The sequence below is a fragment of the Plectropomus leopardus genome, chromosome 4 (assembly GCF_026936395.1).
Source record: "Plectropomus leopardus strain MGB_pleo_1.0 chromosome 4, ASM2693639v1, whole genome shotgun sequence".
Lineage (NCBI taxonomy): Eukaryota > Metazoa > Chordata > Actinopteri > Perciformes > Serranidae > Plectropomus > Plectropomus leopardus.
The window spans coordinates 32,680,353-32,708,286 of NC_142179.1; the positions used below are offsets into that span (position 1 = coordinate 32,680,353).

The 27,934-nt window shown below is 40.1% G+C and overlaps 2 protein-coding genes across 3 annotated transcripts; both read left to right on the forward strand.

Annotated features, from left to right (window-relative positions):
• The first annotated feature begins 3,073 nt into the window (after positions 1–3,073).
• Positions 3,074–20,521, forward strand: arhgap25 (Rho GTPase activating protein 25). Of its 2 annotated transcripts, XM_042488777.2 has the most exons (12): positions 3,074–3,653; positions 6,889–7,091; positions 8,772–8,859; positions 9,835–9,948; positions 11,604–11,808; positions 14,336–14,468; positions 14,583–14,656; positions 14,879–15,000; positions 15,457–15,611; positions 17,898–18,442; positions 19,843–20,065; positions 20,315–20,521. In XM_042488777.2, the coding sequence occupies exons 1-11, from the start codon at positions 3,590–3,592 to the stop codon at positions 20,042–20,044; spliced, it is 1,905 nt and encodes a 634-aa protein (XP_042344711.2). In that variant the 5' UTR covers positions 3,074–3,589; the 3' UTR covers positions 20,045–20,065; positions 20,315–20,521. The 2 variants fall into 2 exon arrangements, with proteins under 2 accessions (XP_042344711.2, XP_087933268.1); XM_088077142.1 differs by having other exon boundaries at positions 19,843–20,521.
• A 140-nt stretch (positions 20,522–20,661) lies between these two features.
• On the forward strand, positions 20,662–27,661 carry bmp10 (bone morphogenetic protein 10). Its single transcript, XM_042488779.2, has 2 exons — positions 20,662–24,771; positions 25,274–27,661. Exons 1-2 carry the CDS (start codon positions 24,363–24,365, stop codon positions 26,350–26,352), a joined length of 1,488 nt encoding a protein of 495 aa, XP_042344713.2. The 5' UTR covers positions 20,662–24,362; the 3' UTR covers positions 26,353–27,661.
• The last annotated feature ends 273 nt before the right edge of the window (positions 27,662–27,934 follow it).

The window sequence follows — 27,934 nt, forward strand, 5'->3', positions numbered from 1 at the left end:
CACCGAGGTGTCGACCTCCCCACCCCCACCCCCACTTCACAACAGCACAGTCAGCTCATATAATCTGCATTAAACCTACAAATGTATCTGTGGTTTGCAGAAACGTACAATGCCAACATTTTCTTCTGGTGACTGGGCTGGGCTGAGCCACTGATTCCAATTAAACTTAGATTAATTTATTTCTAACTAATAGTGTGCAACGAGTGGACTCACTTGCATTCAAAGACTGTGGAAACGTGTGAGTTTTTGTTGATATTGTTTAGGAAAGTGCTTTAAATTTCCAAAAGATTCTAAAATGTGTTGATTGTTGAAAGTGACGATCTTAAATAATCTGTTTCGTGCGTGGTGTTTGGAGAAAAGGCGATGCTGTGAGGATGCAGCAAACATAACGGTGTGTGGGTTCAACTCTGCTTAGAAAAAGATTATAGGCTCTACCATACTCATCAACCAGTCACCTGTCCTGTCCATCATGTTTGTGCACATTCATCATTTTTGTTTTTACACAATCAGAGGGAAGAACAGATGTATCCTTGTCAGTAAAAGCCAAATGAACTCTGGAGGTTTAAATGAAATACTACAGGTGTTTATGTAACCCAGGCAGAACTATTTCTGTACTCGTTGTGATAGGACAAAACAGCAATATGAACATATACACAGCAGTCAGTGTAGCAGGGATATGAAGGACAGTATCCAGGTGTCTCTTTGTGGTACTCATACAAAAAGGCTTATAAATGTCTTATTATGTGTGCACAGTAAATGGCTGCTTCACTTAATCAGGGTCATTTTGGAAATAATTTGCAACCTTAAAATTTTCTCCCATCAGATTATGTCCTCAAATGTTCCTATATATTTTTAATCAAAAGACTCATGTTTTGTAACCCAGAATTTGCTTCATTATGGCAATCAGTTTATAAGAGTTTCCAGATGGAATGAGCCACTGTATAAACCACTTCACGTTTTTTTTTATTTCAATGTCCCTCCATTCATATTTTTATTGATATCATTTCATATCTTTGGTTTATGATAACCAGCCAGTCTTACGCTTAACTTACGAAAAAAAAAGTATTTATTTTATTTACTGTAAGAAAACCGATTCAAAGTTACTATATTGTACATTTAAGATGTTTAGAAACATGTTGTTATATAGGAGAGAGTATTGAGATAGCAGAAAAGTTATTTTCTCTGTTTTTTTTCTTGCTGTGACTTCGGTGCAGTTGAGTGTTTTCTAGGCTCTTCCCCGGTAGCTTTTGTGTGTCAACTTCTGTGTCAAAGTGCAAGTTGAAGCCACGCAGATACTCATAGCGCTGTGTTGCGTTGTCTCCCTTTGAGCAGTTGGGATGTTTCCAGAAAGTGAATTTAGGACTTGTGTCTCAGTAGATATACTTCTTTGCTGCCTCTGTGGTGGTTTGATGTTTGAAGTTTCAGCCCCCTGCAGCTCTGTACTGCCATTTCTCTGTGTGGTGTTCCAGTCGGCCACTAGAGAGAGCTGAAGCTCCTGTGGCCGGCTCATAACACTGATGCTGCAACTGAGCAGAAAGGTTTGACCCTTTGTTACTGCTGTTTTGATACATTCCACTAACCCCTAAAGTTAAAAGGACAGTATGAATTGTTTTAACTGGGGTTGAATGAGGTACCTATCCATCAGTGTATAAAATGTAGATGTCAGTCAGCATGTCTCCAGTTTGGAGAAGCAGGCTGGAATAGTGTCACCAAAGCTAAAAGTGTACTGCTGTGGATGGGCACCAGCAACAAGGTGCATTTTAGCCAACCTAAAAAAAAGTTTTACCCAAAATAATCAATATTTAATATAAGTGTATGCTAAATTGAGAGTATTTTCACAGCTCTGCCTTTCCATCACACAGCGCGTTTGGAAGGGAAGCCGTTTACGTCTTTAGTTCCCCATGCTCTCCTTCAAGCCGCCAGACTCCATTGAGGAAAATAATCATTTTAGGTTGCTGAACTTGGTAGTTGCTGGTCTACTGCTGCTTCGATCAGTTACTAAGTTGCTGTTATTTTGTGTCTTTGGTGAATTAGAACTTTCTCTTTTAAATACCAAAGTCACAAAATGGCACAAAAAAACAAAGCAATTGAGGTAGCGGTTAGAACAGCAGCTCCTGTACTCAGTGACGTTAAATCATTGTTTTTCTCAATGGAGTCTGGCTTTGAAGAGAGTGATGTAACAGCTTAATTTTCCTATTTGAAATCACTGTCTGACATTAAGGTAAAGTAGTGAAAATAGGAATGTGGAAGCTTATGCACACCTTCAAAAAACTTGTGAATAGGTGCATAGGATGAATAATAGAAGTAATAGGAAAGTATGAGGTAATTCTCTCTTTTCCTCAAAGTGGTGAAAATACTCACAATATAGCGTCCACCTTAAATGTCATAAATTTTTTTTAGGTGGCTAAAATATGTTTTGTTGCTGGCCCCCATCCATAGCAATACATTGCTACACTTCATGGTGGACTCCTGCCTTTTTTTCCAAACTTATTGTATGTAATATACTGTCTATAGATAAGAACCTCATACAACCCCACTTCAAAGAATCTGAACTATCCCTTTAATATTTTATCACAGGGAGGCAGAATATAAGGGATGGACATAGCACTATTTTAAAAAAAAAGATTGTTTCTTTTGTTTCATGGCACGCAGGAAACACCTCTGTGCCCTTTTGAATCAACACAGTGCCACTGAGCTGTTGTGACTCCTGCCCTGTCAGGACCCTCTGAAAAGGAATGTATGGGAGTTGTGACTGTCCCACATGCTGTAGGCTCCCCTCTTGTTGTGGACATTTAATTTTGTGGTTACAGATTTTCTTATAAAGCTGTATGATTTCACTATATTATTCTTAAAACTGTGCAATGGTTTGTGTTGAGTTGTACATTTGTCTAGAGAAAAGTTGTGCTCTTTTGATGCTGAAATGTGCTTCGCCTTGGTTTAAAGAAAATTAAAGGTATAAAAAAAAAGTGATGTACTGTGGGTGACTGGTTTCTTCCCTGTTGGTGTTCTTCCTCTTTTTGAAATAGATATCCAGTTGATTTCCTTACACCTACCGACATTGCACTCTGTGTGTTCAAGGGTCAGTCGATGATTCTTCAAGCTTTGACCTTCAGTTTGTCCATCCTGCCTCTTTGCTGCAGCCTGAGCTGTTAAGCGACGCACTCACTCAAGGAGTCAAACCAAGAGGTGTAAACCATTTCTCAAGAAGACACCGGTGGGTTTTTTTCGGTGTGTGTGACTCTAGTTGAAGATGAATCATCTGAAAAGTCCCTACCGGCGTTACATGAAGCCCTGAGCCCTGCAACTTTTAGTGAATCAGCCTGAGAGCAATTTCTATCAGTACAAGTACGAACATGGAAGTAAAGGCAGCGTGAGAGGACGCATTTAGAAGGGCTGAAAAAAGAAGAAGAAAGATTAACACACAGGAAGTAGGAAGTGTGATCTGCGATATCTCCAGTTTGAATGTATGTGTTTGAATGTGTATCAATTTGTGTGTGAGTGAGTGAGTGTGTGTGTGTGTGTGTGTGTGTGTGTGTTCTCTGGTTTATGTGTGAAATGATTTGCTGACCTGTGCTATGAGTTAAGGACCATGTCTCTAAAACTACCTCGCAACTGGGACTTCAGCACCTTCAAGGCTGAGACAGCTCGCATAGGTAAGCCGCTGGCCGTGCTGCGTTCACTGTCAGCAGTATGGATGTCAGCACTTCACTTTTAAGGCACCTTACAGTAACTATTCATTTGATTAACATTTTGTACTCTGTTTTACTACCATCTCTGGTTTGATGGAAAAGGAGTAATGGTTAAAGGAACAGAGTAAATCTAAATTTTGAGTTTGTGTTCAAGAATATTATTAATTTTGCATATGAATTATGGTATATACAGTGACATTGAAGCACCATCATATTGGTTGGATGGAAATGAAAAAAAAAACATAATAATAAGTGAGTGATTCTGCACTTCATTTTATTAGTATGAGTTTTTGTGCATGATGGTGGTTGCTTGTTTTGTGGTGGTGGAAATCAGAGTGCTATTGGGCCATTTTTTCTGTACAAAAATCAATGTCATGTAATATAGAATTATGTTTTTCTAAATTAAAACTAACCCTGACATTTACAACTTTAATCTGTTGAAACATGGACTCTACATCACTTTTCCTGTACTGTGTTCAGATGCCGTCGCAAGTATTAAAAGCTTCTGAATCCACATAAATTGGTTTGCTTTCTCCTAAAAACATGGGGGGAAAAGGCAGTGAGCAACTTTTCTTTTTTGTTTCTCCTATTTTTTGATAAGTTTCATGTACTTTTAAATTATTTTTAATTTCTTAAGTGACTGATTCTTGTTGTTTCCCATGTTTTTGAAAGAAATCAAGCTAACTCAGGTTTTAAAGGGTTAAAGTGCTTCTCTTAAGCCATCTAAAACTAACGATATTGCATTATGTGTTTGCCTAACTGTGCATGCAAAACCCTGTGCAGTGACTGTGCAGAGGTCTAGACATGCTAATACCATGCTTACTGTTTGCATAAGGTGGAATCAGTGCAATAACATGCCTTGTTCCCTCTCAGTCTCCGATGGCACAGCAATTGCAGCATTCATATAAAAGAGGTTTGCACTCTAGCAGTGTCTGGATAAACTCCCTACAGTACAGTCCTGGTGGCTAACGTGCTTCAGTTGTGTTCTAGCTTTAATCATGTTCACGATCTGTAGTGCAGGTTGTTCAACTGTGAAGGGAAGTTACTGCCCCTAGCACTTTTATTTTATCTGCTTCGTGCTGATTAAATATATCAGCTGCTGTTAATATCATGTTCTTGCTTTGGAAGCATAACTTCCTGAAAGCTGGTGACCCCCTTGTGATTCTTTCACCTTGAGATGTTTTGTGGACCATGACTGTGACTGATTTTTTTATACCCTGGAAGTGGAGTGACACAGGTTTTCAGCAGGAAGCTGATGCAAGAGTTCAGTTTGTGCAGAACTTTGCAGCTGTCTGTATGTAAATGTGCCTATATATGTGAGCGTGGTTATGATGCATGTGTCTTGCATCAGGCCCTACGAAAAGATTAGAAATGACAACCACAAACCTGTACAGGATTGGATGGTAACACTGACTCTTACTAATGTAGTAAACTCCATTCATCTGCTGTTTCATTCAGGGTTAAAAGAATTGTTTTCCATTTTGGCAAATATGATTTTTGCTTTCTTGTCAAGAGACAGACGAGAGGATCGTTATCACTCTTCTGAACATCACGCAAGTGATGAATGATGCACATGAACACACCATTAGACGTAAAGATATTTTACCAGAAATGTGTCTTACTGCCTCTTTTATGTGGGTGGTGCAAACACATACAAAGACTTTAATAGAAAGAGGAGCCCTTGTAAAAAATATATGTCAAAACCATAGCTGCGATCAATATATTATTGTGTATGATCATAGAAATTCTGGCCTCTACACACAGTATTCATCCATAAAACCTGATGTAATGACAAATGTCCTTAGTTGTATTTATTCTATAAAAAGCCTCCACACAGTCAGAGATAAACTCTAAATATCATTCTCTCCTCTACCCATCTTGACCTAAAAGTCTTGCATGTAAATTCCTTTTGATGGTGGCCATTGAACACGTCTTTGTGGTGCTCATCATGAACTGAGGCCAGCTTAAAGGGGCTGTGTGTTTGTAAGCACAGGGTGTGGTGTGACAGTGGCCTCTGTGTGTGGGCTCAGGGTTCCTCAACAGCATAATAACTTTCCACTGATCAAGGGAGGGTGACGCTATAACAAATGAGACCAAAGGATTCTCCAAAGCTCTAGGTGGAGACCTTCAAAGTGTCACTAGCACTCAAGTGCTGATGTGGCAGTTTCCTGTTTACCCCGGTGTGGCCTTGCTTCTTCTCTTCTCCTCTATCATCTTTCTTAACAAGACACGGTGAATTTAAGAACAACTGAGCATATGGGCTCAATCTCAGTCCATTCATCTCTGCAGCCCACAGTCCTGTGTGTTACTTGGACCGTCCCCATCTGATTCTGTATTCTCTTGGCCACGTAGACCTCTGCCTCAGCTCTTTCATCACTCCATTAAACCATCACATCATGGCCCCGTACAATCACTCAAGGTGACAAGAATCATTTAGGGGTAACATTAAAAAAAAACCCTCAAAAGAGTATTTCGAGTTAATTTCAGTGCAAATTTAAAAAAAAAAAAAAAAACAGGCAGTAAAAAAGCAACTTAGCAAGAAATGTCCCTCAAACTGCAAGGAAATGTGTAAAAGGTGCAAATGAAATGAAGTGATAAGCTCAAAAATATCAAGAAAATTGTAATATATATTTAAAATTATGTTACAAACATTTTTTTTCAGTACTTTCTTTGGTTCATGTTATTCTATTTCATTTTACTTTCCTTTTTTTCTTCCTTTTTTTTTGCTTGCTTATTTTCCTGTAATTTTCTAAAACTAATTTTTGGGACATTTCTTGTTGAGTTGCTCCAATATTTTAGAAAGAAATCAAGCCGATATGCCCAGGTTTCAAAGGGTCAAGTCTACACAGAACTTCATCTCTGATCTTTCAGTCTTATTGTTTGATGGCCGGTCTCTTGCAGACCACTGTGTTATTTATGTCGAACAATCACAGCTTTATTGTGCACGTTCCACAGGAAGCTGGTCAGCTCAGACCAACAGTTTCCTTTCAGCCTGAAAATGTAAAGGTGGTGAATAAAAATAGACTACAGTGAGCTTGATCTTGATAGGCTGTTGCATATTCATATCAGAAAGAGGAAGAGCTCTGCTCCAGACGAACGCCGTTGTTTTGTTAACCTTTCACAGCTCTGGCTCTGACACAGCAAGCTGTAGGTTCTTCTTGACACTTTTACCAACAGCTTTCTTTGTGGTTTTTGGCAGCGCGATCCAGGAGTGTGACACCTGGAGAGGGAGGCCCCAGCCCGGGCTCGCCGCACTCCCCCAGGTCCATGGAGAGGCCTCTGAAGGCCGGCTGGCTCAAGAAACAGCAGAGGTCTTTAGTCAAGAACTGGCAGCAGCGTTACTTTGTGCTGAGAGGAAGCACTCTGACCTACCACAAGGATGACAAGGAGACCACTGTCCAGGTGAGACACTGGAAATTTGGTGGATTTTAGACTGCAGCAACGATATTTTCTCAATTGTGATGTAAATGTTTGTCCTCTTTTTGTCCTTTGTTTGCACAAAACACATGCTCAACATTTTCAATGCGATTAATACAAATACCACATATTCCAACATCAATAGGCTGCAATAGCTTGTGAATTTGGTACATGCAGGGACTTAAATGCAAGCACAAGACTGTCATAGCAAATCTTCTTGTATTGGATGTCTTGTATATTCATATATTAATTCATTGCTTGATAAGAAATGAGCCCTTTATCATTTCCATTCAACACCACAGACCCGCTAGCTGTGTGGCTAACTTTGCACACTTCCTGTAAACTAAGCAAATGGTGCTTGAAGTCTCTCAGAAGAGACCTGCTGCCATTGAAAGTCTGTTTTGTTACAATTTGGTCTGTTATCTACGTTCTCTCCCACAGGACAAATCCAGCCGACACCCTGCAGCCTTTGTTATAATGCTGTAGATTTGTCTTTGTGGGACACAAAATTTTCATTCTCTCCTCACAAAGTGTGGACAGAGGTTGTGTAAAGACAGTTAGACTGACAATCCATGGTGTCATTACAACCCAGGATTTTGGCTACACAAAACCCCTTACTGTGCGAGCGAGCGTGGTAAACTTTTGGAGCACTAATGTGTAAAATATCACAAAAAAGTATAAATAAAATTGGCTTATGTTAACATTTCCTCTTACATGTGTCGTTTTTCTCCCTTCCTTCCGATGAACTTCCTGTTTAGAAATAAGTGAGAGTGAAACAGGAAGGGGGAGTAGCATTCATTCAAAATGTGAACAAAAAACATAATCATGTTCAGAGACACTGAACAAGGACAGGCACCCAACCCCCGCATCTTCTGGTTGAAAGTCATTAAATGTCTTAATTTCCATTTTTGGCCTTGGTTTTAAAACAGTGGGATTATGGGTAGACATAGAGGAAGTGGGCTGCACACATACTAAACTGGGTAAACTGGGAAAAATACTGTATATGCCGTAACATAAAGTGTCTCTAACAGAAGTTTTAAAGACAACATCACATCACTCCAATCCTGGCTTCCCCACATTGGCTTCCTTTTAAGATTTTACTGCTCACTTTTAAAGCTTGTTTGGGTCTGTCCCCAAGCAGCATAACAAATGTTGGTCCCTCATGAGCCAGTTCACAACCTTAGATCCACAGGTGGGGCCCTTTTGGCCGTCGAGGCTTAAAACTAAAGGTGACCGTGCCTTTGCCATCAGGGCCCCTTGGCTTTGGAAGGACCTGCCTGAGGAGATAAGGCTGCAGAATCAGTGACTTGTTTTAAATCACTTCTCAAAACCCATCTTTATAGACTTACTTTTATGTGGTAACGTCTTTTTTTTTTCTAAAAATATTTTAAAATGTATCTTTTTTTGTGGTCTTTTTCTTTGTATTATTTTATATTGATATAATGCCTCCTGCGTCTTGCTTTATTTGTCCTCTGGTTTTTATTTAATCCTAACTCTACCCTAGTTTCTTTCTCGCTTGTCTTCAATAAGACTGTTTGGGTATCCGTTGTTACATCTCCGTCTTTGTATTCCTTTTCTGTTTTGGTTGGTTCTTGACATCTAATGTGAAAACTAATGTGCTTTTTCTCTGTATGTATGTTTGTGCTCCTGTTTTTTGTTCTCAAGGGAGTCATCCAGCTGCGGTTCAGTAAAGTCAACGAACTCCCTCCGAACTCAGATGACCCCGGGAAGTACCTCTTTGAGATCATACCACGTAAGCCTGTAATCGACCCTCGAAAGAGAGCAAAACTGACTTTAGCTGATGTGTGGCCCCTGAGGATGGTTTTGTGTGTAGCAGTGATGCATCAGTACTGTGTATGGTGGGCCCTTTCTTCACGGCCTTGTGTCATCTTTTTCTTCCACATAAGTTGCAGAAAAAAATCAACCTCTTGACATCTCTATGCTAGTGCTTTTAAGTTATTACTATTTCTTATTACTATTTCCAGATCAGGTTACATGTTATTTTCATAGTATGAGTCAGCACTTATCTGCACAGTGGAAAGTCAGAAACTACCACAAACTGATAGGATTTTGAATCTTTCCTGGAAATCTTTATATGACCAAAGTCAACCTGATGTCACAAGATCAACACCATCTTTGTGGCCTGTACTCTGCACAATCTTGAGTGAGCTTTGGTTTTTCATCTTTTCTGAGTAATTTCACAACCTGAGTTACATTTTGATACTTAATCAAAGGCAAGATTTGAAAGATAACCCTTGCCCCGATTGAATTAAATTAAATTAAATTAAATTAAATTAAATTAAATTAAATTATTTAAATTAAATTAAATTAAATTAAATTAAATTAAATTAAATTAAATTAAATTAAATTAAATTAAATTAAATTAAATTGTTAGAGCTTAGGTAAGTGTTGGGGGACCAGGTTTTGTTTTGGTTGATGTTGCAGCTAGCATGATATTTAACTTCACACTTGTATTTATCTAGTTTTGTCAGTTGTACAGCCAGTCACAAGCTTTTCACCATTTTGAATCACTGATGTCACAAAGAAAACAATCTTAATTTTCTACTTTTCTAAGCAGTTCTCTGCACTGCTGCAAACCGTACCCAAAGTGATCTTCCCTCACGCTGTAGTCAACAACAGGCTAGAGGTTGACTTTGAGATTAGATTCCTGGCTTAATGTCTTGCTGTACTAAGATGCATTTCTCTAACAATACCCATCATTTCACAGGTACAATGGGAGACAGAGAGCGATGTCCCTATGTGTTAATGGCAAACTCCCAAAGTGACATGGAGGAGTGGGTCCGCACTCTGCGCAGGGTCATTGGAGTACCAACAAGTGGAGGTACAATAAAAATTTATGTTATCATACTTGTGTGTAGTTTGTGTGTGTGTGTGTGTGTGTGTGTGTGTGTGTGTGTGTGTGTGTGTGTGTTTGGTTTTTAGAAGAATGGCTTGATGTTTTAGCAAGTATATGAATTCTCTTTCTTGCTGAAAGTTAGATGAGAAGACTTATACTAGAGAGCAGAAACGAGTTACATGTAAGTAAATTACATGATAAATACAATTGTAATCAGTTACAGTTACTGGGAGAAATCTGTAATTAAATCACAGTTAGTAACAAGGACTTACATCTGAATGTACTCTTCTTTGTTTAAAAAAGATTATATGTAAAATATGTCAATCATTCTGTAGCTTTGCATCTTTTCTCTGTGCCGTCTTCTGACATAACCCATTCCCAGATATTTTCAGCTTTATTGCCCCATTCAAAATATTTGTATGAAAAGTAGCTAAATGTAATAAGTTACATTACTTTGATGAAGGAATGTATGTAGTTATATTACTTACTACATTTTTAACAGGGTAACTAGTAATAGCAACCTATTTCATTCCAAAGGTAACCTTCAATGCTCTTGTTGTGTTTATATGCTAAATATGTAGCCGCAGCAAGCAGCTTTTTAGCTTTGCTTAGCATAAAGACATGAAAGGGGGACACAGCGAGCATGACTCTGTCCAAACGATAAAAAATATCAGTCTCACAGAAACCTCTAAAGCTAGCAGCTGATTAGCTTAGCTCAGGATAAAAAGAAAGAAGCCAGGAAGTCACTTCTCACTGTAAGAAATAGTCCAGCAGTGTTTTTTTTTTTTTTTTTGCAGATTTAAGAAAAAAAATGGTTTGTTTTTTTTGTTTTTTTTTAATGTTTAGAGATGCTGATTAGGTTTACTGTTACCTTTATGCAGAGCTAGGCTAGCTGTTCCCAGTCTTTCTGCTAAGCTGCTGTAAGCTAACCAGCTAGGCTAACAACTGTAACTCCCAGCAAGAAAATAAGCTATTTCTCAAAGTGTCTTCTTCATTGTAAGAATATGAAGAAGAATGTCTTTTTTTCCAACAAGAAGTGTTTAAAGGCGTGGGTCCCAACTGGTGGATTGAGGTTCAAAAATGGGTTGCGACAAGTCCATTCTGAATGGACCGCAAGTGACTCCTGAACATGTCAAGTTTGAGAAAAATCACACTTTCTTTTTAATTTCTGCCACAGGGCTTTTTATTTTTTCTGCTGTTAAGTTACTATTTTATTGCCCCGTTCTCGGTATTATTTGGCTTATTTACATGCTCTGCCGTTGCAGCATTTTTGCATCACTTAGCTTAATGCAATAAAATGCACTTTTTCGGTTACAGTGCTATATTTTTTGTTTGTTTGTTTGTTTTAAGCAACTGCACTTAATTCTTGCCATATGTTTTAGTTCACTGTGTTCTAAGCCAACATGTTGTGTGCATTCTGTGAAATAAAATTGTGGACCTTGAACTAATTGCTAAGGACAAAATCAAGGACCCTGTGGCTGGACCAGTTGGGAACCACTGGTTTAAAGCACGGGCACTCTACACACTATGTGAAAAGGAACAGTAGTGTTGTTAATGTGAATGTGTAAAATGTTTCTGATTATACTATATAGACATTCTGGTCCGGCTATGTCATGTCTCACCTCTCTGCCTGTCTGCAGTGTTTGGAAAGAGTCTCATGGACACAATAACTTATGAGCAGCGGTTTGGGCCTCACTTGGTGCCGATCCTGGTGCAGAAATGTGTGGAGTTCATCAAAGAACACGGTCTGAATGAGGAGGGCATCTTCCGCCTCCCGGGTCAGGACAACGCTGTCAAACAGTTCAGAGACGCCTTCGATGCAGGAGAGAGGCCGTCCTTTCCCAGGTATGGTTTCCTCTGTTCAGCATACAGCCATATGAACCATACAATATACAGGAGCCATGATTTCAGTATTGTCTAACTCAATATTGCATTATTCTTGTTTATTGGAAGGCTTTAACTCAGATAAAAAACAAGTTTTGATCTGATTCTATAAAATGTGTTTTATTAGAAGTAGTGGTATTGTGCATATGTTTGTGGTTTATTCTGTACACTGTGAAAAAAAAAAATGTCCATAGAATTAACAGCGAAGTGCAGTAAAATCATGGCATCATAAAGCTGCAAATAGAAAAGCAATGACACAGTGACATTTATTTTTTGAAATTTATTTTCTAGAAAGTATTTTCTAGAAATTTATTTTCTATTATTATTCCAAATGGACAGTATAAATATTTCTGTTTAAAAATTTTGTAATTAAAACAGTTTTACAGTTGAATTACAGTTTTAAATGATAAAATTTACGGGTTGTTCTGTAAAGTTGTTACATCTTCACCGTATTTTTTCAGAATCATTCTGGCAACCACAGCTGCCATTTTTTCTGTAAAAACATCAAACAACAGATATTTTTTCACAGTGTATATAGGGTCATTGTGTTTATTGAAATAAAGTAGTTATAAACTAGTGTAAAGAGCCATTCACTCAAATCACTTAATAGGGTCAAAAATGTCCTTGGAAATCACTTTAAGTCCTCTTTAACCCTGTTTGGTAAATGCAGGAGCCTAAGAGGGTCACTGCTATATAAGGACAAAAAGTCCTGACCGCAGTCAATCAGCATCAGCCTTTTCTTCTTCTGAGAAAGAATGGAGAGATGTGAGAGATGCACAGCGTCTGATAGATTTCTGTCTGCTCAGAGCTGAAGGCGATACCACATCCTGTTCTGGCAGGCACTCAGGAGGAAGCCTGCATTACTCAACATCACAAACTCCTCTGACAGAGCACTGTTGATTAAAACATCCGTTTAAACTAACCTGTTTGTAATCTAATGTGAGCAGAGTCCAAGAGCAGCCAACAAAGACCACTGGGAGATACTTGATGTCAATTTTCAGGCCAAAAATAAAACAAAGAACACACAGTTTAGTAGTCTTGGCAGAGTCCAAACAACAAAATTGAATCCAAGCCTGCTGCATCAGCTAGACACACAATACTAGGCCCAGAGGCTCAAAAATGTCCAAGAACAGCTAAACCCAAGAGGACTTTGCAAAGAGATTGTTTATGCTAAATCCCACTGTGTAAATACCATTTATAAGTCATGGCTGAAAAGAACTCTAAGTTATCACTCAAAGCCCAAAAATAATAACAGCAACGTATGTATGCATGTGGTGTAGAATCCAGTGACCAGACTGTATTCATGGTTTGTACAAGGTGCTTGAGGTGCTTGAAGTACTTGAATTTTGCGCTCAGAAATTTAAATACTGGATGACTTGAAAAGAAGACATTTTTTGACTTGGTCATTGGAAGTGTACTTGAATATAACTGAGAAGAGAACAGTTGAATAATTATTTTATGAAATGTATTAGTTAAATGTTTTAACCCTTTGAAACCTGGATCAACATCAATTTTCTTATGCAACGTTCAGACGCCTTTCACAAGGTATTTGACCCTTATAAACCTGAGCAAATTGGTTTGATTTCTTTAGAAAACATATCCCACAAAGCACAAGAAATGAGTTAAAGGTGACAAGAAAATTACCTAAAATTAAGCTTTAAAAAGGGGAGGATTATTAGAAAAGGCATTCTCGGAGCATTCATTTTCTTGTTTGTTTTTGTTTTTTATTTATTTTTATTTTCTTTATTTTGCTTATTTTCACCTGATTTTCTTGTAACTTTTTTACTAACTTTCTGCTAATTTGTGGGCCATATCTTGTTAAGATCATTGCCTTCTCCCCATGTGTTTGATCAAAATCCAAACCAATTTGGTCAGGTTTCAAAGGGTTAAACATAGAAGCTAAAAACGGTTGTGTTGCAAATATTTTTCTAAAGGCATTAAATACTCAGTGCCAGGATGTTTTGCCGGCCTGAAACCCAGTCACACCAGAGCACAAGTTTTGAGCTTTAATTTGGCAGTAAATCCTATTTTATTTATTAGTTTGGGCTTTTACTGCCTTGTTGTTTACTGTCGCTTTGCCAACCACATGTATTAATAATTGATCCAGTAAATTAACAATTAGTTCATTTAAGATCGTGGGAATGTGTTTTCTCTGTTTAGAAACTTGCACAATTCTCTTGCAACAGATGGTTGTGGAGAAAACAATGTCATCCTTTCAAATAAATATAAGTGCTTAAAAAAGCTGAAAAGTCCTTGATTTTGACTTGCCCCTAGTTCTAAGACACTGTGTATTAAATGTAAGCCCTGTCCAAGACTTTCACAAACAACATGTAATCAAGCAAACTTCATCTCTGTGATGTAGTTGGCAGGTTTATAGTTTTATAGAATATGCGCAAAAAAGATACACTGGTCTAACACTGTTTCGTGCTGAAGTTTTGAAAGTCAGTGTGTTAGTGGATGTTCACCAGATATATTTCATTTGTCGCAGTGACACAGATGTCCACACAGTGGCGTCACTGCTCAAGTTGTACTTGCGCGAGCTTCCTGAGCCTGTGGTGCCCTGGACTCAGTACCAAGACTTCCTAGACTGCACCAACCTGCTGGACTCCAGCAGCACAGAGGTACCCTTATATCTATTAAAAAAAAAAAAAAAAAAAAAAGGTTTCTGTGTGTGTGTGTGTGTGTGTGTACATACAGGAGAGGTCCTGTAATCTCTTACTCTTGTGTCCTCTCAGGGTTGGGAGAAGTTGGAGAAACAAATTGCTCTTCTCCCCAGGGTCAACTACAACCTTCTCAGTTATGTCTGCAGGTGAGTGGAAGCTGGAGCGCAAAGCATTATGGGACATTCCAGAGAACTACCACAATGCTTTAGTGGTTATAGAGGACATCCCACACACAGAAAGATGCTTATTGACAAACATGTACTTGAGCAAGACATTTTACTTCACATTTTATGGTTAAAAACATCAGCCACATGCTGTCATGACACCAGTTCCCCTGTGTCTGTTGGTCATGTCTTTTTGCTTTGCAGGTTTTTGTTTGAGGTGCAGCTGCAGTCCAAGGTGAACAAGATGAATGTGGAGAACTTGGCAACAGTGATGGGGATCAACCTACTCAAACCTCAGATAGAAGACCCCATAACTGTGATGAAGGGTGAGAGTTGGCTCATGTGTCCTAAATGAGCTTGTGTGTAGATCTGTGCTAAATTTATGTGTGTTGGCTGTGAAAACTGTGTTGCTTAACATACACTGAATCCAAAACAAGTGTTGCTGCTAAATTTATTGAGCAGTTATATGTGGTAATATGCACCATGACTGCATTGTTAGGCAGTATATTTGGTGCATTAAACAGCTTAAGACCTTATAAGTTATTGAGGCAAGTCTCGTTAAATACTCTTGCATTATGACTTATACTGACACATGGTATGTCTATGCCTGTGAATCTTAAATGTACATAAAAAAAGAACAAAAAAGTGCAATAAAAAATTAACTTAGGTCAAGTGAATTTTGAAAAGGCAGACGAACTTTTTACGAATTAAGGATTTGCAAAAGAAGCTAAAGAGAAGACGTTCTGATCATAATCTTGCCGTGTGTTTGTTTCTCTTCGCAGCAACTCCTCAGATCCAGAAGCTGATGACAGTGATGATCAGACAGCATGAGGATCTGTTTCCTCTGTCCAAAGACGTGCTGCCCTCCCCTCCCTTAAACAAGGCTGAAAGCCAGAAGAACATTCCCCGAAGCTTCGTTGGCTGGGAGTCTGCAGAGGTAGCTGACCACACATTGAGCCTCTGGAATATTGTTATTGGCCTGTTTTAAGGGCGTGTTTTGTTGTTACATATGCATAACATCAGAACATATCCAAAAAACAGGACAAGGAAATTGGCCAGTGGGAGGAAAAACACATACAACAATATCCAAAACAATTAATTGTCATGTATCCAATGTGAAAGTTGGCTAGGTTTCAGTCGCATCAATAGTTGTTACCAAAGACGTGAACTCAAACTGAATCAGACCTGTGGCACAAATTTGACGACTCAATCTAACAAAATCAAAATAGACTTACAGCTCAACTTGGACTTTAACTCCCATGACTTGTGACTTCACTTGGACTGCTCGGCAGATTTTCGTAACTAGGGGTGTCGTGACACACCAGTATTGATGATAACCCTAATATTTCAAAATTAAATATTGATATCATGTTAATAACACATATGGTAGTATTGTGTAAATAATCCAGCTCTTCTTAAATTCAATTAATTCTCATTTTTTTGTCCCCTCCCAACGCCTTCTGGTTGCCTTTTTTCCAATCCATTAATTGTATTTGCTTTTATTGTACACTTTTAGATAGTTATTGTTACAAACTCTCTCCACCTGCCTACACTCGTTTTTTAAGTGTTGTCCATTTCCCCAAAAAAGGACACAAAACGGACAATAAACAAAGTTGAAGACTGATTTGACTGACAGCATAAAAGAAAAATCTATAGAAATTGTAATAATATTAATATCACTAACTCTTTGGTTCATAATATTCGTGTATTGAAACTGCCAGTTAGCTGTTTCCCCTGTTTCCAGTCTCTAGTCTAAGCTAATGGTGTGTAGCTTTACATTTCAAAGACAAATATGAAATCTTACTTCCAGCAAGAAAGTAAATAAAAATAAAATAAATAAAATAAAAAAAATAAAAAATAAAAAGTAAATAAGCCTGTTTCCCATAATGTAAACCTTTATTTTGAGATTTGATGACGCCCCGAGAAAAAAATACCTTCCAAGATTAAACTACTAGCGGATGTCTTATACAGAGAGGAGCTACTGACAGCTCTGTTTACAGTCTACTGTATTAATACCTGCTGGCAAAGTTAATATAGTAGCTGGATCAACATATGATAGTTCCCAGGCCTCTTAGACTGCAAGGTGTCTCAGTTTTGACTCGTGTTCCAGCTCCATTTTGTAAATCCAAATGCTAACGTAAAGCAGGATAAAACTTTTATGAAGTTTATTTTGGAATGCAGAAAAATACAGAGGGCTTCCAAAATCACATCTTGTCTGGTCTACTACCAACTTGATGTCCCATTCCTATCTCTCATGAAACGGTTCAACGAGTTCCTACACGATAAAGCACGGCCAAAAACTTGTATCGACACCACACCTATGTAGACTTTTTGGTGTCTTCCAGCACCTCCAGTCATCATCCTATCATCTTTTGTCGTGTGCACTAAAGTGACTAAACTGGCACTGTAGCTGTGGTACATAACTGCATTCTAACAGAAATAATATAAGTAATGCAAATATAAATGTAACATTACCTTAGTCTACTACTATACACCATTCAACGTATAGAGAGACTGTTTTAAAACTTGAATAATATTAAAACCTATATAATATGTCACATACCATCATTAACATTTTTTAACAAGTATAGAAAATGTGATTAAGTGGCTCTTACAGGTACCAAAGGGTATAGTACCCGACTGACTGTGAGCCACATAAAATGCTAATTTGTGTGAATATGCCAACATGAAATCCAACGTTTTGGTGCTGTTACACCAAATTTTGATTTATTTATTTTGTTTCAGTCTCAGCGTCTGTGAATAACAAAGTTTTTCCCACACTGATATATGAATTGAATTTTCTTCTGAGCACTTGCTCACCAACATGTAATGTGGTTTTAAATACATGGAGGGATTATGGCTTATAGCTCTGTTAAACCAAATATAGTAATCTCGCTGATTATGATTGTGATTTACTGTAATAAGTTCCCAGGAACATAAATTGTATTTAATTTGAACGTATTATACTAAAAACCATCCACAGGGTGTTTGACTGTGGTTCTTTATAAATTTGCAGTGTGGTTGGCTGGAATGATGAAGCTTTTAACCTCACAACCACTGTGAAAGAAGTTAAACACATGTTTTTGCCATCACCATATTTATTATTGTTCTAGTTATTCCTCAGCTGAAATTTATTTCTGCCTCCATTTCTTTTCTTGTGCTCTAAAATAACATTTGCACATGAAAGACTTGTATGTGGTATTAGTAATTATATTTTTCTCAGATGGGAGATGCATCTCTGTCAGAGTCGCCAGAAGAGGAGGAGGACAACGACAGTCCAGGTCCGCTCAGGGGGAATAGCAGCCCCAAAAACATGCATCAGGAGCCTTGCTCTCCTTCCACAGATGACTGGCTCGGGAGTCCCCGCAAACGCACTCAGACCCTCCCTACCTTTAACTGCCCCCTCACCGGAATGGCAGCCAAGGCGGACGCCCTCAGCCGGTGGAGTCACATCCAGGAGAGCTTTGAGGAGAAGAGCGGGACTTTGTCAGAGGACATTTTTAAGATCCTGGACCTTCGGAGTTCAGGTTCATTGTTCAGAGGGCCTCAGATAGGTAACAAGGAGGGAGAGGATAGGTTAACAGCCCGAAGAGGAAGCGACAACACTGTTTCTTCTACTGCTGGCTCCCAAAAATCTGACAGCGACTTCCAGCCTGCCCAGGTGCTTACTCGTCAGAAGAGTGCAGGGAACCTGACAGCGAGCGGTTCAGTCCAGCAGGTCAACAGCAGGTCTGAGCAGAAGACAGACAGCCAGCAGTCTGTGAACAGGTGAGTTCAGCTGAGGAATCACAACTAACTCACTACACACCTGATGGAGCCTCCTCGACATTGAGAGAGATAAACAAGCTTCCTTTTTGGAGATAACTAAATTCTGATCTGTTCTATACCCCCCACCCGCGACCCCCAGCAGAAATAAGGAACAGTAAAATGCTGTGCTCATAAGCTTTTCAGGGTTGAGAACAGATAAAATACATAGAAGCTGAGACTTAAATTTGTTCACTGAGACAAATTTCTTGTCCAGGCTCATTTATAGGCCAATCAAGTTGTCTTTTGGATCTTACTGTTATCTTACAGGCTATTTAGACAACAACAGCAGTTTGTTTTGCCTTTATTCTTTTTTTTATTTTTTGATTCATGTCTGTGTGTCTTTGTATCATTCTGTTTCCCCTATCCAAATTTAGAAGAGGATGGATAATTGATCTGTCAATCCATTCACAACCGATCAGATCAGATCGGTGGATGGGATGAGCAGCTTCTGCGAGTGAATGCAAACTTTTATAACCAGCAGAGTAAAAAGTTTCACTTTTGTCTGACATTCTACTGCTCTGTCTGTGTCCAGGTTATGCTCTGCGCTCTGAGAGTGTGGTGCAGTCTGTAACTAACTGGTATATATTTTTCAACAGTGTTCTTCATGTACCGTCCAGCTCCAAAACTGGAATATCTATTTGTGGCAGCAGATAACAAATAACAGGTGGTATGGAAAGCCCTGTCAGTTAGCTGTAGGGCGGACAAAGAAGAGATCTTATTTCCTCTGGGTATAATTGATGAAATAGTTAATTATCACTACAAAATGTTTTCATCAAGTGGAACATAAAAAACGACAATTTCATGAATTATACTACCTTGACAACCTTGAGGTATTCACTGGATCCTAATGATTTTGAATGTTGGGTTTTTGTTTCGTTTTTTGCTTTGTTTTGTTTTGTTTTGTTTTTGAAATTGTATTTATAGAACTCTTTCAGCCCAAGCAGAAGCATTCAGTTCCTCAATTCAAACACCAGGACTGGACCGAAAATTGAAAGGGAAAATATATTCAGGATTTTTTCTGGGGGCATGTGACATGTGCAAAACGTGTGTTTTGACGACTAGTTTGGTTTCATATTGAGCCTCATCCTAACATTTGTTTCAAGTACAGTATTTCTTGTTCTAAGAATATTGCAGAAATGAGAGTCCTATCTTGACAGACTAAAGGAGATCACTGGACTAGAATCAAGCAAATGCCACTTACTTCCAGGAAACACAAGTTGATTTACACTGAAAACAAGTGGCACAATCTGCCACTGCAGGCAGAAGTTTGCCTTTTTGCATTTTAGGGCTCAATATCAGATTGAATCAGACATCTTTCTGGACTTGACTGAACACTCTGTGTCTCTCCATGTCTCTGGCAGTCTGCAGCAGGAGAACAGGGATCTGAAAGCCACAGTTGCAGAGCTCAAGTCTGCCCTGGAGGCAGAACGCCGTCGCGTGGCCGCTGTGGAGATCTGCCTGAGAAACGCTGAGCGTAGCCGAGACGAGGCCCAGAGACGCAACGAGGAGCTGCAGAGAGACATTCAGCAGTTCCTCACCAAAACGCCACAAGCTCCCACCTAACAGTCATTCTCAGACTAAATGGTATGTGGATTTATGACTCTGTAAACCTCAACAGAGCAAATGTCACATAAACTGGTTATGGAAAATACAGTTTTCCTCCAGTGGGATGAAACTGGATCGTTTCCATTTGAGCTTTGTTTGATCCTCAAGATAAATCATTGGCTCATTTGTTTGTGTCTCTGAGGAAAGTTTGTTTAGAAGAGATCTGAATAGGCTTTAATCTCACTTTTCACGTTAATGACTAAAACAGTTTGTGTCTCCCTGCTGCAGGAGTCATGTGTGTATGAACTGCCTTGATCTGGTGTGTCCACAGAAATGCACAAACATCAGCATTAGACTGAACCCTTTGGTCAGAGATCGACTGGACTGAATAATGTTAATGGGCAGTACAAATACTGTGTCATATATGGAGTGAATAATCCATTATTTGATGTATCGTTTCAGTGGTAAATTAATAAAACAAAAGCGCACGTTCAAGTGTTTTTGTTGATACATGATATACCTTTTAGCTGCTTTTCAGATGGCATAAACTGCTTACATAAAAATGTTATGGCAATGTCCTGTCAGTGAAGTTGATAAAAGATACAGGCCTGAAAGCTGTGGACATTGTGCATGATGTGAGAATCTGCTGGCAGGGTTAAACTGTTAAGTCTGGCATAAAGATTCTGCAGACATACAGCTCTGTGAGCACATGCTTTAGCCAGTTCTCTTTCCAAACTCGTAAATACCGCTGCTTTGACAGTTCTCTTGGCGTAGCTAAAAGCTATGTTTCATGGTGGCATGAAACGCTTCTTGATGGGTCAGGTGAGAATGTAGCCGGACAGAACTGGTTGCGCTGTTATTATAATATTCTGGTGGTCACCTGCCATGTCCACATGACTGCGACAGGTCAGCGTCAGGTTGAAATGCTGCGGGTGAGGATATAATATAAGCCCGAGGTTGCCTATAGAGAGGACATGAGGGGCTGTGGATGGATCCGACAAACCCTGGACTTTCATGTGCGAGTACAGTGTTTGCCTCCCCTCTGAATTTTGTGATTTTTTTCGACACCTTACCATGTGCCTCCTTCCCCTAATCCTAAGCATCCGTTACCATGTTGCCTAACCTAACCATTGGTGCTGGCATGTTGACTTGCAAACATCCCAGCGTGCTACTGTTGCCTAAACATAACCATGAGCAGCATCATTCCAGCATGTGTTTGTGTTGACATCAACAGCAGACACAGAAGGATGACGAGAGCCTAACTCGTAGATGCGGAAGTCCCCTGCACATGTGTGACAACTTTGGATGAGGACAGGTTTGAGCTAATGTTAATATCAGCTGGCTGGCATGCTAACAGTGACTTAGGTGCTAATGCATGTATAATTTTTTAGTTACCCATCTTACTTTAACATTTTAGCATACTACCATTTGCTAAGTGGACCAAAAGAGTGGTTTCATGAATCAGTTTGCTTACAGGAACCATTCACTAGCGTGGTGTTAGCAGCAGGTGGTTTTGCCAGTACCAGTGTTACATCAGTAAAAGCTCTTTGCTGTTAGGAGACCACTTAAATCAGCTTGTTACTTCTGGTTTGCCTTTTGCAATGTAGGATTTGATATTCGAAGCTCTGTTCTGTCTATGTTGCCCTTTTAGAGCAAACCAACTTTATTCTAATGTAACTTTGCTTAGTTCCTAACAGAAAAGCAAGAACGAGAACAGGTGAGCATCATGTAGTGCCCCAGGGCCAGCACATGTAGTGGGTAAAGTGCTTTATTTAGGGCCTTTAAGTATCACCCAGAGAGCCTGATATGAAGAGAGGGCAAAAATTACAGTAAATAGTGAAGGTGTAACAGAAAAACTCACAGTACAGCAAAAAGTAAAATGTGGAAGTGCCAATACTGTGTACCAGTGAGTACAGGGCCCACTTGGCACTGGTCCAAATTGACAATAAATGTATTTCATGGCAATCCTTTTGACAGCTGTTGATATACTTGAGTCTTCCCCTTACGTACCCACTGAACAACACTTCAATTCCATTCAATTAGCCTTAACTCTAGCATTGCAAAGAGATCAGATATCACTATAATTCACCTCAGAGAGTGTGGGGCAGCAAGAAACACAACTCTGATGAATGTTGTTACTGATGAAAATTGCTCTGTGTCTGCTAGATGTGTAACAGTCAATTATTTGCCTGAACATTCCTCATGATGACATGTAACAGTCCTAATATGTCAATATTATGATTTCCACTGCAATGATTTAATACTGCTTTAAAGATACCTGCTTTTGTAAGACTGATCAGTAGCTTACTAAATACTAAGTACTCTCAACCTGAAGTGATTTTGTAATATATTTTGCAGTGATAGTGTTATACGGAAGTGTGTTGGTTTTCCAAACATTCTCTATCCCTAAAAAAAACACAACACTGTGAAGGAAAAACAGATGGAAAGCATAAAATGTGAACATTTGGTATCTGCACAAAACATTGTCTGTTGGAAGGTTCAATCTAAAAATAGAAACACTGACTTTCAAAAAAAAATCACGTTACACCCTTAGGTCCATGATGCACACCATATGGATGGGACTGACAGTGCAAATCTGTGTGTGTGTGTGTGTGTGTGTGTGTGTGTGTGTGTGTGTGTGTGTGTGTGCGCGCGCGCGCGTGTGCGTGTGCGTGTGCGTGTGTGCGTGCGTGCAACAGGACATTGTCATTATCAAGCCTTCTTACGACCATCAGGAAGATGTGACAGTGTGTTGCCGCAGCAGTTTAACAGCGTGACAGATAACAGCATGTCTGTCAACTGTCAGCCTGGCAGATGAGTGGCAGAGGCAGGAAAAAGCCCATTCTTTCCCATCTCTGTGACGCGCAAGAATCAGGAGTGTATCAGCAGGTCACACAAAGAATCTCAGGAATGAAGGACGGTTGTGTAGTAGCATGACGGTTCAGGTGATGAACAGATGAGTTATTCAAATCTGTTAAGGAACCAGACTTGACAAATCTAAAAAGACTTTCAAGTTGACTTGGACTTCAACACCAACGACTCATAACTTTACTTGGACTTGAGCCTTTCACCTAAAAAATATTTTATGCCTGTCTTAATTTGGGACTTGACTTGGGACACAGTTGCACAGACTTGAGACCTACTTGCGACTTGCAAAACAATGACTTAGATGTTTTCGAATGTCATTAATAGAGGTGGAACTGACTAGCCTCTTGGTAGCAGTGGCAGTCTGTCTCATCATGTACAGTTTATGTCTAAAGCTCCCTGTACATCTCTTGAAACCACGTATTCTTGAGTTGTACCTTACTCTTACATTTTATGGAGCCTCTTGAACCAAGATAACCTAGTGCAGGCACAGTTTCAGTTTACTAGAAAAGGAAGTAAAAAGAACATTTTGTCAAGCACAGAGGGGGGTGGGGGGTGGAGGATTGTTACTTTGTTGAATGAACATAAATGACTATTTTGTACGACTTGAAATGCCCTCCAGACTAACCGTCAGCTCAGTATCTTTCATCCTTGATCATTAAGGCCTCACACCTCATTGCATTTCAATTTCATTTGGACAAGTGTTGTCTAATAGATATATCCTGTTACATTCAACAATATCAACAGAGCATTGGTATATTTTGTCTAAAAGAAATAGTCAATGGAGCCTAGGCGGCAGCTTGCAGAACTCCACCATTTACAAAGCAAATAAACAAATGAAGAATATCAACCCTGGAGCACCCACCCAAACAAAATAGCGCTTCCACAAGGAAGAGGCTACAGGACAGTGTTTACAAAATCCTCATTAAGGAAGTTGTGAGATAACACACGCTCATGTGCATCACACAAAGTTGAAGGCACGTACGCACACACACCAGCAAAGAGACCATAAGCACTGAGCAATGCAGAGCCCACCATATCATAGATAAGGGACAGAAAGAAAGAGCTGGGAAGAAGAGAGCAGAACATAGAGAGACTGACAGAGAAGAGGACGCAACAGAGATGACTCGGACGGACCAAGCCAAGCCTCGGCCACCCTGTCTCCGGAACTGCAGCCCTGTCGCACAGGACATCAAAAGGTGTGCAAGTGAATAAATGCTGTGAGATCAAGACAGCAGCAGGAACACACACGCCTGCAGGGAGGCTCCCAGTGGTCAGTGCAAGGGTCAACAACTCTACTGTGTACTGCCAAGGATCCAGAACTTTCTTTGCAGATGAACTGACCACAATATTAATTAACCTTTGGATTGAGGCATTCAGAGATCATAATAATTTTGTCTTACTCTTGCATCGACTCATCTAAAGACAACCCCAGAGGGCGAACAATAGAAAGCTGCAGATAATTTTTCCCATGGCGAGTATTTGGGTCTCTCAACTGGGAACCATCTGCAGCTCCACAACTTTGCTCTTGCTGTTTTCCACCCTTCTGCTCCAGGGGCCTCTCTGTGGACTGAGCAGCCCAATTTCAAATGCCCATCAGAGACATCGCCCTGCTCCAGGGCTAGGAGATGGGCATGGAGGGGTGGTGGAGCCATCACTTCTGGAGCAGGACAACAACGTGGATATGCAGAGCCTGATGGAGAGCCTGAAAGAACAGTTTCTTCGGACTTTCAACCTGACTGGCTTGGGTCCTCCACCCCTGTCTCCTGGAAGCACAAGAGAAGAGCCACCTGAGTACATGATGGAGCTTTACAACCGTTTTGCTAATGATCGCACTGCCATGCCCACCTCCAACATCATACGAAGCTTCAAAAATGAAGGTAAGGATTCTCTGTCCTATATGATGATGCCCCTGTTGATCATATTGATTGGTTAAAAAATGAGAACTACTTTCTCTTTCTTGGTTGCTGCTTTTTTTATTGAATACTTCTTGACATAAGGCCAAAGAATGTAAGTAGTGAAACCGAGAACAAGGGTGCTCTAGTGAATACAAACAGTTTTTAAGTAGACTGAAGCTTCAAGCATGCACAAACCAAAATTTAGCTGTTTAAATCCAAGCCTTAGTCATGACGCTATTGCTTGTTACTTCTTGGTGCAAGGCAATATTTATATAAAAGTATTATTCTCATACTGAAATGAATCAGCTTGCAAGAAAAGATAATAGTTAAATGTTTCCCAAGTAAGAATGAAACAGGACAGATTCCTCAATAGGGTTATTTTAGGACAGAGTTAAGATACATTGCAGAACTCAGCTAAAAATCTTATTAGGAAGACTTCAAAAATATATGCAGAAGATCATCTTTGACCGTTTCTCTTTCCTAGATTCATCTCCCAGTGTTGTGGGCACTGGAGGAGTCAGACGTCACCCACTCCTCTTCAATGTATCAGTCCCTCATCATGAACATATCACAGCGGCTGAGCTTCGCCTCTACACTCTTGTCCAGACTGACCGCCACCTCTATGCTGGTGTCGACCGCAAGGTTACTATCTATGAAGTGGAATTGCAGGTTGGAGATGACAACATGACTGATGAAAACCCTGTGAGAGGTGATGCGTTTAGCAGAGGAGGAGAGCGGATAGAGTTGGGGGAGTTGGCGTCACGCCAGGTCTATGGCACTGATAATGGCTGGGAGGCTTTTGACCTCACTGCTGCTGTTCAACGCTGGCGCAAATCTGAGCGTGGCACCACACACCGGTTGGAAGTGCACATTGCCAGCATGGCAAATGAGGATAATGTTCAAATCACAGAGGACAACAAAGACATGAATCCAACTGAAGGGGACATGAAGATTGACACTAGCCCTGAGGAGAAACACAAACCTCTGCTGATTATTTTTTCTGACGACCAAAGTAGCGATCACCGTGAAGACAAGCGCGAGCTGAATGAGATGATTGACCATGAAACCTCCAACATGGTTTCCCAGAACGACTTGGGGACAGGCCTAAACGGGGTGTGGGATGAGCTGGGTAGGGACAGGAATGAGGGAGATGAAGAGGCAGAGCCAGATGAAGAGGACCTTATCCAAATGCGATCCAATCTGATTTACGACACAGCATCTCGCATTCGTCGCAATGCCAAGGGAAACCATTGCAAGAAGCAGTCTCTTTACGTTGAGTTCAAGGATATTGGATGGGACAGTTGGATCCTGGCACCCACTGGTTACGATGCCTTTGAGTGCACTGGCATTTGTTCCTTCCCCCTGACAAAGCACGTCACACCCACCAAGCATGCCATTGTCCAGACTTTGATTAACATTAACAGTCCTCAGAAGGCGGCACGAGCTTGTTGTGTACCCACCAAGCTTGACCCCATTTCCCTGCTGTATTTGGATGATACAGGTGTGGTCACCTACAAGTACAAGTTTGAAGGCATGGTGGTGGCTGAGTGTGGCTGCAGATAGTCCGTGCTTTGAGAGAGTTCAACTCTTAGTAAAGTCTTACAACAAGAGGAAAGACATAGAACAATAACAACAGATAAGGTGACAAAGGAGGTTAGCCTAAATTATCTTCAACAAAGGGACTATTGCTGGAATCTCTGTAAGGGTTACTCGGCAAGATTGGAGTTGCAAATTCACTATTCATGAAACTAAGTGTTCTCCAAATAAATGATTGTGGACAAATAGACAGCAAAACAAAAACAAGTACTTCATCTAAAGGCATGAATATAAGTTGCCATCGTTCATACAGCGCAAAGACAGTGTACTGCAGATCTGCAGTTGATATGTTGCCAGTTGTGATGCCAAGGTGTTCCCTCATACCCACAAGACTGAAAAGGCACAAGTTTTCCCAAAGGACCAAACCAAGCACATCCTACTGTGTGTGCGGCCTGGTGGGAACCAGTGGGCCAGTAGTCCCCCTCCCTGTCCTTCCCCCTGACATCTGTCTTCCTCTCCACTTATCTCTGGCCTCCCTACTCGATGCAAACACTAATCAGCACTTCATGTGTCCTGGCGCTGTGAAATGACCCCCCTTGAGGCAACCTGACAAGACATGAACTCTCCAGGCTGACCTCCTGCCTCCTGCAGCCTCCTGATACGTAGGCGCTGTGCAGGGGTCCCAGCGGCAGGGTTATCAATTCCAACCCTGTTTCCCACTTCACATGCCTCTTTTCCACTCCCCCTTGCACAGTGATACCAAGGTGTGGGGGGTTGAGAAACATGAATGCCACCACTCAGGCTTGGAGAACTAAACGCCATTCTGGGTAACTTTTGAGGTGGTGGGATGGGGGAGTGGGACAGGACAAGGGGGCAGGGGTTGTCCACATTCCTAGGCAACAAACAATTTTAACTGTCTCAACTCACTGACCCAGCACCATGTGCCCCTAACATATCTCCAACTCAGTTGAGTCATCCATCACTTTTATGGTAAAAACGGCCTTTTTTGGACAGATGGCCAAACTCGTGAATAGAACAGGGGGCACCTTGTTACCTTAACTTTATGGATATCCAAAGAAAATGCAGTTACAGAAATATGGTTTCTTTGTTTTAAAGCCTTTTGATACCTCTGCTGCTTGTGTCAAGTAAAGACTATTTATTGTTTAATTTATTGATTTTTACAACAGAGTAGATAACTATATATGTACATTTGTAAGTTACGAAGAGTAAAGCAGGTTGTGTATCCATGACAATGCATTTGCAGCACAAAATTGTTTCTGTTGGGAAGATAAATGGTAATGATTTCAAAAACAATAAAGAACAATTACTGAACAAATCCTAAATGAAAAGTGTCCTTATCTACAAATTTAAGACATACCTCACTCACAAAATTACCGTTTGCGTATCAATTACTTATCATGTTACCTTCAATTCGTAAAGAAAACTTTGTTTTTCCCACATGCCTCAAAGAATCCAAAAAACAGTGAACATTCTATCAAAAGCTTACAAAATGCCCATTTGCAAACTGTCACACAACTGCAGTATAATCCAAGTATTGTGGGCCTAGTGGGTATGTCAGTACTTACCAAAGTGAAGTACTCCTTTAATC

Bases quoted from the DNA above. Each gene is read 5' to 3' on its own strand.
- arhgap25 (XM_088077142.1), top strand. From the start codon at position 3,590: ATGTCTCTAAAACTACCTCGCAACTGGGACTTCAGCACCTTCAAGGCT. The intron at 3,654-6,888 runs GTAAGCCGCTGG...GGTTTTTGGCAG, and splicing joins GGCTGAGACAGCTCGCATAG to CGCGATCCAGGAGTGTGACA. The intron at 15,001-15,456 runs GTGAGAGTTGGC...TTCTCTTCGCAG, and splicing joins CCCCATAACTGTGATGAAGG to CAACTCCTCAGATCCAGAAG.
- bmp10 (XM_042488779.2), top strand. From the start codon at position 24,363: ATGGCGAGTATTTGGGTCTCTCAACTGGGAACCATCTGCAGCTCCACA. The intron at 24,772-25,273 runs GTAAGGATTCTC...TCTCTTTCCTAG, and splicing joins ACGAAGCTTCAAAAATGAAG to ATTCATCTCCCAGTGTTGTG.